Below are 11,753 nucleotides of genomic sequence, written 5' to 3'. Positions count from 1 at the left end.
ACTCTGTCCGGACAAGCCCTGTCGGCGTTCAGCTACAGCCAACCTGCCCACCAATCCAGAGGCAGAGCTCTCCGCGGCGTCTCCTCAGGCTTCTTGTCAGAGGGCCCCAGGCCCCTAAGGAGTCGTTACCGCGCAGGCATTCAAATAACTCCCGCGACAGGAGGAAATCCCGCGAGACTGCCGGCATTGACTAGGGAAGTGGAAATGTGGAGCGGGCACCGCCGACTCTCTCGACTCCCGGACACCGCCCCGGTCTCACGCATGCGCAGAGGGCCTATCCAGGTCTTTCCGGCTGGAATGTGGAATTTGTGAGGTAAGCCGGAAGTGGTGTTGCGCGGGGAATTGTGGGGAGAGTTGAGGTGTACCTCCGCTGCAGGGACCTGAGGTTTGCGGCGCTGGGCCCGGCCGGGTTGCTGCGTCGGGGCTGGAGGTGAGGCGAAAGAAGGACAACCTCTGATGGGAGTGGACCAGAGTCCGCTAAAGCGAAACATTCCAGGGTTCGTTGCGGGGAAATACAGTCTGGTTTTGCCCCCCGTATGAATTGAGGGAAGGTGAGAGCAGCAGCAATCCGGGCCTGAAGGGCGATTGTGCTGGGGTCGGCCGAGGGGTTCAGGCCAAAGTTCTTTGAAATCCTAGTTGGGTACCTGGAGGACGAGAAAACCGGTCAGGAGTCTCCTGGGAAGAGGGTCATATTTTAATCTAGCTAAAGCTGGTACCTGGCAGTTTCCACTCTTAAGGCCTAGTGTACTAACTAATGTGTGCGTAATATCAAAACAGGAAACAAAGGGAAATGCAAGAGATGGAAGGTAATTTTAAGTTAGTGGCTGTATGACAGTTTCGCAGTGCCTTCAGGAAGGTATCCAGCCTTATAAATCCTTTTTTAAAATAGACGATTTCAGACAGACAAAAGTAGAAACGAAACTGTAATACATGTGTACTCACCACTGAATTGGAGAAATAAATGATTATATTAAGTGATTGAAGTCCTTTGTCAGCTCTACCCCATCTCATTCTCTTCCCTTTTGCCCAAGGAAACCACTCTCCCAACCACCTTTATGCAATCAGTAATGTGTACATCTTTTTGCAGCTAGCTTGTTTTACATAATGTTTTTGAGATTTGTCAGTGTTGTATAACTCCACCTCATTCATCTTAATAGCTGAACGGATATTCTATTATTTTAATATGTCACTGTTAAGTATCTCCAGTGCCTGACATACTTTAGGACTGTAGGTAGCTAAATGTTAGTTGAATGTATGACTGCTGTAGCATTTGAACTAAGTAAAAAAGAATAAATAGGACTTCATGTGACCCAACAAGAGTATTCCAGGCAAAGGGAATAGTAGCCAAAAGCAGAGACATGAAAGTGCATGAACTATTTCAAGAATGTCCATACTTTTAGTACTGAAATGTGGAATGTATGGAGATCATGTGATGAACGAGAAACCTGGAAAGATGAGGCTTAACCTTAGAGGATATTATCCTGAAGAGCTTACACAAGCTCGGTGCCATTAAGTGCTTTTCCAGTTATGAAGAAGCTGATTAGAGCTGTATTTTCAGAAGATGATACTCACAGCACACTAGAGATATATCTTAGGATATAAAAGATTAGAGATAGGGAATTTTAGACTATCAAGCATTATAACAACAATCATTGCATTAAGCAAGTAAGACAGCCAGCCAGACTAAAAATCCTAAAACATTCTCCTAGTCCATCATATTATCACATTCCTAAACAATTATTAATATTTCATATTTTCTTCTGACAAACTTGCAACATTTTCTACTTGGGCCTTTTGCTTAGATGATACCTCGCATCCTATTCAGTTAAAAAAGAACTTCCCCATGCTTTCATCACCACATCTACGAGATCCGTTCCCTAATATACTGCCACTGCTATTACTGTAGGTGAACTGTCTGATTTAGGAGGGAGAGTAAACCCTTTAAGAATAACTTTTTAATACAATAGTAACTGAACTAGTGTTATAAACTTCCAAGGGGGCATTGAAACATGAAAAGTAAGAATATGAAAGAATAGAATGGTTAAAAGACAATTGCTTCTAAGAGAATAATGATCCATATATGGAGTAATGTAAAAATAAGATACTCTTTTAATGTATGTTTCTTTTTTTCAGGTAGATTTAGGTTCTAAGCTTTAAAAGCTAAATCTAAATTTACATGTATGTTTTTATAGGATCTTTGTTTCTACTATTTCTTAACATAAGCAGTTTATTATGAAATAGAATCTTCAACAATCCTATTTTAAATAATATGTTGTATTAGCCTTTGTCTTACATATTTCCAAATTGTCCAAATATAGTTGGATAACTTATATGTTACTGACTGTGATAAAAATAGAATGTACATTGTACAGTTTACTACAGGTGTCATTAATTTTCTCATTCTTTCAAATACATTGAGTAACTACCATACAGCAAGCACTGTTCTAGGAACAAGTAGATAAGATTTATTAGTGGAAAATCACTAACCTGAAACCAATCATATGACCATGTTAATGCACCTTGGTGTATGGGAAACTTTCAGCTACAAATATTTGATTACCTTAATTGTAATTCTTAAGGGAGGCTAAATAGATGGATAGCTGAATAAAGTTATTACTTGGAAATATTGCCATGTAGCCACAGGAGCCAATTTCAGTGCACACATCTTAAGCATCAGTGTACACATTTATAGGTCTTTGGTGTTTTTGACCAGCAGAACCCACCTGGGTTATGGAATCACACTGGTGTACTTGATCGTGTTCAGGTATGAACATGCTCTGATTTACATTGAGTACTAATTGAGAATGTCTATTTAAATTAAAGTTCCAGAACTTATGGTTAGGCCAGAACCTCAGGTTTGAACTTCTCTCCTAAAATTCCTCTGGCTTCTCATTAAAGCTGCTTTCAGGCCGGGCGCGGTGGCTCAAGCCTATAATCCCAGCACTTTGGGAGGCCGAGACGGGCGGATCACGAGGTCAGGAGATCGAGACCATCCTGGGTAACACAGTGAAACCCCGTCTCTACTAAAAATACAAAAACTTAGCCGGGTGAGGTGGCAGGCGCCTGTAGTCCCAGCTACTCGGGAGGCTGAGGCAGGAGAATGGCGTGAACCCGGGAGGCGGAGCTTGCAGTGAGCTGAGATCCGGCCACTGCACTCCAGCCTGGGTGACAGAGCGAGACTCTGTCTCAAAAAAAAAAAAAAAAAAAAAAAAGCTGCTTTCAGAGATGTAAGTAAAGAAAGTCAAACAAAAGACTTTGTAGCACATTTTGTTTAGCATGTTTTGTTTAGCACTGTTTTTCTTGAGCTATATATGATAAATATCTAGGGAGAGGTGGCAGAAGGACAAAATTGTAGTATTTTGAGGTTTCTTGGGGGAAAGTTGAAGCATTAAAACATGTTAGCATCCGTACATGAACTTTTAACTATGGAAGGAAGAGTCAGTATTCCCTTTCAGGCAGGTGTTTATCTGGTTTAGACTGCCTCAAGGCTGTATATTGCCCTTCAACTTTTCTTATGCATTAAAAAGAGATCTACATGCATTTGCCTTCAGCAGTGTAGTTCTGATATTGATGACCACCCACTGTGCTGGGACATCCAAGACATATGTACCATAAACTCTTTAGTCCTGCTATTGTCCTTGGCAGAGGACATAAAACCTAATAAGAAAATCTTTTTCCCTTTCCAGCCAAGGTTAGGAATTTGTAACATGTCATCTTTCAAGGAAGCATCTAACCAAGATTAAGTCAAAGGCATCTACCAGGTCCTGAATTCTCTCCCAGATGCACACCTTTTAAGGTACAATCAGGTACCATATGTAATAAATCTCTAGCTATTTAACCATCATTAAAGCATTTAGGACTTTGATTTCCTAGAAAAACTCATGGTCCGCAAAATAATTGTGTTAAACGGTAAAAAACCTGATCAGGAAAAAGAGGTTTAGGGCCAAACTGTACAACTTTGTAACTAGACCAATAATACAAAATAACAGTGTTTTTAAATGTACCCAGGATTTATTTTAATCAGATATGGTAAGATATGCAGATGTGAAAATGATTATCATGAAAGAAGAAATTTTTATACTCCTGGATCCCTAGAAGCAGGAAGCATATAGCACCTTACACCATGCAAGGGTGCCATACCTAGAAGCAGCAGGGTCAGTGGGGAGAGAAAGTACAAGGAATCTGCAGGAAAGCCTTTATTCGGTTTTCTTAGGAAGGAGTGGGCAAAACTGGATAAGCAGGCTTGAACAGGTTTAAAATTGGCTAGTTTAAATAATTTTGGCTGACTTGGGACATAGGGGATATCCCTAGTTGCCTGGTAGCTCGTCCTGGAGTGATTAGGACAGGGCAATATTGGCCAGGAGTGTAAGAACCCAAGATGTCTTGTGTTGGGGGTGGGGGGATTCTGGACTGGTTAGTTTGCATAGGAATTAGCTAACCCTGGGAGAGGTAGTACCTCTGCAGTCATCAAGGAACCACCTAGATACCAGATCATTAACAATACAAAGATAAGAAAATACAATTAATGTAAACAGTCATAATAAACATACAGTATTAACACAGTTAAGACATGTTGAATTTTTAATAAATAAACACTACAGTAAATGTAAGACTGCACCCCTCCCAAAAAATTTGAGGTATTTTGATGGAAAACTATATAAGGAAAAGTTGAAACTACTGTTATGGTCATAAGACTGAAATATACTATGATCCAAGAGAGCAGTGCATCACTACCAAGGCAGGCATGACCAAGATAGGTGCAGCCAAGCAAAAAGGAAGTATGTATGGCGAGTAAGCTATAGTCCTTCATGGCTTGCGGTATTCTGTGTTGCTAATATACTTTCCAACTCCTGATGCCAACTTCTGGGTTTTACTGTTACTGTTTTTCTATTTACTAATCTCGAAGTGGTTTGCCTTACAGAAATAGGCCTAAGCCAATATAAGATAGTGATAAAGAGAGCTATAGACTTTTTGCCTCACCGTCGATGATCTCGGATGTCATAAAGGCCCCCATAGCTGGCAGTAATATTACTTTGTACAGTGATTCTTTAATGTCTTATCTCTGGTCTTATTCCCAGGTCAAGGATGCATTCCAGGAAAGTTCCATAAAAATATACCATCAGCTCCAACCCGATATTTGACCTAGCCATGGAAAACCTCATTGGCTCCTCACTAGATCAGACCATAAAAATGATTCAGGAATGAAAATCTAAGATAAATTCCCACCACTTCAAGATGTTCTTATACAAGTCAACAGTCTAGCAGATCAGCTAGTCTCTTTCATCATCAAGCAGACATACTCAAGGTACCAACACAGCAAAGGCACAAAATGTCTCTATATCAGTGTTTTTCACAGTATATGTGAGACCCATTAGTGAGGCATGAAATCAATTCTGTGAGTCACAATGAACTTTTTTAAAAAAAAACAAAACAAAATAAAATGTAAAATACCAAAGTGTTGAATCCTTTGCCTGAATTGTGCACATTACAAGGAATGCTGAGTTCAATTTCAATATGTGAGAGGGTTATTTGATGGAGGGGATATGATGAATAGAATGTATATTGGCTAAGAAATGGTTTTCAGTCATTTATTCAGGGGTGTCTTGCTTGATTTTTATAATAGCAAGGTTAATGTTGTACAGTCACATTTTATATTACAATTACTTGCAACTAGTTGTGAAGTCTGAGATACTCAGTTGAGATTCAATTGCAAACTTTGAGTGTAGTTTTTGAAAATATGTTATTTAGACTATATATATTTTTTTCTTTTTTGAGTTAATGCCAATTATAACATTTTAATCAAACTGGAACAAATTGCTATTAAAATGGATCATTTCTTTATTAAAAGAAAGAGGAATAGTGAAGTGAAATATACAGAAGCATGTTCAAGTTCATCTGTTGAATCTGGAATTGTGAATAGTGACAATATTGAGAAAAATACTGACTCCAGTCTGCAAACTTCAAGTTCATTTGAGCCGCATTTCAAAAAGAAAAAAGTAAGTGCAAGACGTTATAATGAAGATTACTTAAAATACGGCTTTATCAAATGTGAAAAACCCTTTGAAAATGACAGACCTCAGTGTGTTATTTGTAATAATATTCTTGCAAATGAAAGCTTAAAACCTTCAAAATTAAAAAGGCACTTAGAAACTCAGCATGCTGAACTTATTGATAAGCCTCTTGAATATTTTCAAAGAAAGAAAAAAGATGTAAAGTTATCAACACAATTTCTTAGTAGTTCTACTACTGTTAGTGAGAAAGCCTTATTATCATCATATTTAGTTGCATATCGTGTGGCAAAAGAAAAAATAGCTAACACAGCTGCTGAAAAAATTATTCTTCCAGCGTGTTTGGATATGGTGCGTACAATATTTGATGATAAATCCGCTGATAAATTAAAAACTATACCTAATGATAACACAGTATCTCTTCGAATTTGTACTATTGCAGAACATTTAGAAACAATGCTTATTACTCGGTTACAGTCTGGTATAGATTTTGCAATCCAGCTTGATGAAAGCACTGATATTGGAAGCTGCACAACACTTTTAGTTTATGTCAGATATGCGTGGCAAGATGATTTTATGGAGGATTTTTTGTGTTTTTTAAATTTAACCTCACACCTAAGTGGATTAGATATTTTTACAGAATTAGAAAGGCACATAGTTGGCCAATATAAATTAAACTGGAAAAACTGTAAAGGAATTACAAGTGATGGCACAGCAACCATAACTGGAAAACATAGCAGAGTAATTAAAAAATTACTAGAAGTTACTAATAATGGTGCTGTGTGGAATCATTGTTTTATACATCGTGAAGGTTTAGCATCCAGAGAAATTCCACAGTCTCTCATGGAAGTATTGAAAAATGCAGTGAAAGTTGTTAATTTTATTAAAGGAAGCTCATTGAATAGCCGGCTTCTTGAAACATTTTGTTCAGAGATTGGAACTAACCATACCCACTTACTTTATCATACCAAAGTTCGCTGGTTGTCTCAAGGGAAAATACTAAGCAGGGTTTATGAGCTCAGGAATGAGATTCACTTTTTTCTCATTGAAAAAAAATCTCATTTGGCAAATATTTTTGAAGATGATACTTGGGTAACAAAATTGGCATATTTAACTGATATTTTTAGCATTCTTAATGAACTGAGTTTAAAACTACAGGGGAAAAACAGTGATGTATTCCAACATGTTGAACGTATTCAGGGATTTCGAAAGACGTTATTGTTATGGCAAGTAAGACTTAAAAGTAATCGTCCTAGCTACTACATGTTTCCAAGATTTTTGCAACATATTGAAGAGAATATTATTAATGAAAACATTTTGAAAGAAATAAAGTTAGAGATATTGTTGCATCTCACTTCTCTATCTCAAACTTTTAACCATTTCTTTCCAGAAGAAAAATTTGAAACATTAAGGGAAAACAGTTGGGTAAAAGATCCATTTGCTTTTCGAAACCCTGAATCAATAATTGAGCTAAACTTGGTGCCTGAAGAAGAGAATGAATTATTGCAGCTTAGTTCTTCATATACGTTGAAGAATGATTATGAGACCTTAAGTTTATCAGCATTTTGGATTAAGGTAAAGGAAGACTTTCCATTGTTAAGTAGAAAGAGTGTCCTGCTATTACTACCATTCACAACAACTAGTTTGTGTGAACTAGGGTTTTCCATCTTAACCCAGTTCAAAACAAAGGAAAGAAATGGGCTGAATGGTGCAGCAGCTATGCGGGTAGCATTATCTTCCTGTGTTCCAGACTGGAATGAACTTATGAACAGGCAAGCACACCCATCATAGTAAATAAAATCTTACCTAGTTTTTGTTTTTGCCTTTCTTATTTTGTAGTATTTTTCTATGTTGTATTTAAATGCTACTATAACATTGTGATACTTTTGTTATGTTTTAATTTTTGTTGTATTTAATAAAATTATGTTCATTGAACAAAAATTTAATGAATTTCTGTTAGAGGCCAGGAATTGTTCCAGAGACATTTGGGTTACAAAAGTGAGCAAAACAGATAATTCCCTAGTAGAGTTTATATCCTGGCAAGGAGAAATTGAAAATAAACCTAATAAATAAGCTTTATAATATCTAGAAGCTATTAAGTGCTACAGAAAGAGTAGTAAAAAGGAAGATCAGGGAAGTATTGGGGAACCAAACCATGAAGGGTTCTGAAGACCATTATTGGGCCTCTGGCTTTTGTCAGTGGACTAGAGAACATTGAAGGGTTTAAGCAAAGGAGAGAAATGATCTGAGCTAGGTTTTAATAAACACTCTGGTCACTATTTTAAATGCTTAGGATAAGTCTGAATTAAATGTTACTTTCCCCTCACTGGGCATGGTGGCTCAGACCTGTAATCTCAGCACTTTGGCAGGCCATGGCAGAAGGATCAGTTGAGCCCAGGAGTTCAAGACCATCCTGGGCGACATAGTGAGACCTTGTTTCTACTAAAATTTTTAAAAAAATAAACCACAGGTGTGGTGGTGCACACCTGTAGTCCCAGCTACTCGGGAGGCTGAGGCAGGAGGGTCGCTTGAGCTCAGGAGTTTGAAGTTGCAGTCATCTGTGACTGCACCACGACAGTCCAGCCTGAGCAAGAGTGTGAAACCCTGTCTCAAAAAAATTAAATGTTACTTCCCTAAAGAAAACCTTTTCTAACCACCCTAGGGTAAATCCTCCATTATTACTTTTATTTATTTGTTTTCCTTGTAGTGTATAATATGTAATAATTTTGATTGCTAATTGTCATTCTGCCACCTTGGAGTATATGATTTGTAATTATTTGATTACTATTCTTCCATAGTGGGGGAGATGATGTCCATTTGCCTGATACATAGTGTGTATTCAATATACATTTGCTAAAGAATACATGAATCAATAATACCTAACATCTCTAATTTGCAGTCATTCCCAAGAGTAATTATTAAATATGTGGCAATTTTCTTTGCCTTTTTTACTTTCAAAAATCTAACTTTGACATAACTTCTGTAACCATCCAGAAATGACATTGATGTTACTTCTTCACATTGTTGCTGATGCTTAAGCAATGTATATTGTGTAATATACAACATAGTCTTCAAACTAATTTCAATCTCTGCTTCTCTGTGTACTCCGTTATCCCACTGGGTGATATCATTTGGCATGGTCATTCTCATTAAAATCATACAGCGTAGCAGTACCTTTCCATCTGCTACCGTGCCTAGCCTTATTTAATTTTTCAGATTTTCTATTCTATTGAAGGTAATTGATTTTTTCTTTTTTGATGCTTGAAATAAAGTGTTGAAAAACAATTCTCTGTGAATAGCTCGTATTTCTGCACAGTCTGAATCCCGTGTTTGACCATGTTCGCATCCAAATTAAGAATGTATAAAGGAAACATTCCAGGATAGTGAAGCTAGAGATAGCACCTCCCGTAAACACATCCCAGGGAAGTAAAGATAAAGCCTTCTCTTTTCTCACACCAGGAGGTGAATTTGCCTACATTCCAGAAATAATGAGTAATGTCTCTGGAGAAGATGGGCAGACATGTCAGCAACCCTATAAAAGCCTAGAAACTTAAAATTTGGGGCTCCTGTTCTGTAGTGCAACCCACTCCATGCAGAGGTAACACTTGGCCCTTAGTGTATTACATTACAGGAATTGGAGCATGGGGAACACACACAATGCTACTCTGGCTGCTGTTGTGTTTTGTTTGTTTTTTGTTTTGTTTTGTTTTGTTTGAGACGGAGTCTGGCTTTGTCTCCTAGGCTGGGGTGCAGTGGCGCGATCTCGGCTCACTGCAAGCTCCACCTCCTGGGTTCACGCCATTCTCCTGCCTCAGCCTCTGGAGCAGCTGGTACTACGGGTGCCTGCCACCACGCCCGGCTAGTTTTTTTTTGTATTTTTAGTAGAGACAGGGTTTCACTGTGTTAGCAAGGATGGTCTCGATCTCCTGACCTCGTGATCCAGCTACCTCGGCCTCCCAAAGTGCTGGGATTACAGTCGTGAGCCACCGTGCCTGGCCTCTGGCTGCTGTTTTTATTGTAAATAAGAAACTGTGTCTCTGATCCAGAGGTTTGTGTGTTTCTGTGTCTCCTTTGTAAAATCTCTTTTACCATGTAAGGTAATATTCATGGGTTTCAGGGAGTAGGATGTAGACATCTTTGGGGAGACCATTGTTAAGCCTACTATAGTCCACCCTCTGGTCCCCAGAGACTCATCCATCCCATGTGAAAAATACATTCACCCATCCTAAGGTCCCCATACATCTTAACCCATTATAGCATCAGCTCAAGTGCAAATCTCATCTAAGTTTCAACTAAAGAGTCCCAAATCTTGTATCTAAATTAGATATGGGTGCAGTTCTGAGTATAAATCTATTCTGGGGCAAAGTTTTATATCTAAGGACCTGTGAAACTAGAAAGCAAGTTCTGTGCTGTAAAACAGTAGTGGGACAGAAATACGGTGACAGTCATAGACGTTCCCATTCAAAAAGGGAGAAAATGAAAGCCAAAAAGAAAACACCAATCCCTTTTAAAGTCCCATGGGCAAACTCCACTAGGTTACTAAGCCTGAGAATAGCTGTGGCTCCTACCCTGCCCTCTGCTGGGGCTCCAACCCTCAGAGCCATCCTTTTTGATGAGGAGTACCACATGTCTGCTACTGAATAGTTTTATCAGCCCATTTCCTGCTGGTAGAATTTAGGGAGCTCGATTGCCTTCTTTCATTTCAACCACTCTGTCTCTTTTAGTCGAATTTCACAGTGTTTCTATTGGTAAACAAAACATTGTGAGTCATAGGGATTCACTCCATTGAGAGAGAGGCTCCTCAACAGATGTTTCCTGAATAATCCTAGCTCTACTTGGGGCTTCTGCTGAGATTGGTTGAGGTGGTTTGTGAGTCACATGCCTCTTCAAAGAGCCCTCTGTGTATCAGAATACTGTAATCTTTTGTGCTTCCTAAGCAGCAGCAAAAGACTACCCACACTTACAAATAGTTAAGATAATAAATTTCATATTGTATATATTTTACTACAATTTAAAAATCAAAAACTTTTTAAAGAAGGATATGCAGCCACATTGTTGGCTTTCTCACCAGAGCATGTTTTCCTTACAGTGGATCTCTTAGCTTTGGCATCTTTTGCAATCTGGATGGGCTGAGAATTTCTCAAATCATTAAATCATGGTTTCATTTTCTAACAGTTCTCTCAATTTATCCCTTTTCTCATTTTTCTAAAAGCAACAAGAAAAATCCAAGTCAGACCTTCATCACTGCTTGGAAACTGCAACTATACAAGTTCATTGCTTAAAAGTTCTGTTTTCTTACAATTATAGGACACAATTCATCTAAGCTTTCTACCACTGTATAATAAGAACCCTCTTTCCTTTAGTTTCCAAAAATATGTTTCTCATTTTCTTGTGAGCTCTCACCAGCAGCGCTTTTAACATCTATATTTCTACAGTTTGTGGTGTGTGAAGATTTTTTCTGATATGATACAGGTTTTCTCTACCATGCTTTTCACTTACTTCCAAGCCCTCATAACACCCATATTTTTACTAACAGCCTATTCAAGCATATTTAGGCCTCTTCTATCACATTCCTAAGACTTTTTCCAGTCTTTCTACAGATTATCCAAACCCAAATTATTTCTATAACTTCAGTGTTTGTTACAGCAAAGTTGTCATAATTTTGGGGCCAGAAAAATCTTTCTCTTGACTGAACTCACCTATTCTCCAATCTTGCTTTTTCTTTGGGGTGCCTTCCTCATGGAC

The 11,753-nt window shown here is 38.3% G+C and overlaps 1 protein-coding gene across 8 annotated transcripts; it reads left to right on the top strand.

Annotated features, from left to right (window-relative positions):
- Positions 1-180: 180 nt before the first annotated feature.
- On the top strand, positions 181-11,733 carry LOC105487908 (family with sequence similarity 200 member B). Of its 8 annotated transcripts, none has more exons than XM_011751568.3 (3): positions 181-313; positions 3,687-3,796; positions 5,079-11,733. In XM_011751568.3, the coding sequence occupies exon 3, from the start codon at positions 5,826-5,828 to the stop codon at positions 7,797-7,799; it is 1,974 nt and encodes a 657-aa protein (XP_011749870.1). In that variant the 5' UTR covers positions 181-313; positions 3,687-3,796; positions 5,079-5,825; the 3' UTR covers positions 7,800-11,733. The 8 variants fall into 8 exon arrangements, with proteins under 8 accessions (XP_011749870.1, XP_011749873.1, XP_011749867.1 ...); XM_011751565.2 differs by lacking the exon at positions 181-313 and adding an exon at positions 320-430; XM_011751567.2 differs by lacking the exon at positions 181-313 and adding an exon at positions 359-497.
- Positions 11,734-11,753: the final 20 nt, after the last annotated feature.

This window comes from Macaca nemestrina, chromosome 3 (genome assembly GCF_043159975.1).
Source record: "Macaca nemestrina isolate mMacNem1 chromosome 3, mMacNem.hap1, whole genome shotgun sequence".
Taxonomy (NCBI): Eukaryota; Metazoa; Chordata; class Mammalia; order Primates; family Cercopithecidae; genus Macaca; species Macaca nemestrina.
Note: the sequence above shows the minus strand (reverse complement) of the source record. Positions and strands in the feature narration are given on the sequence as shown.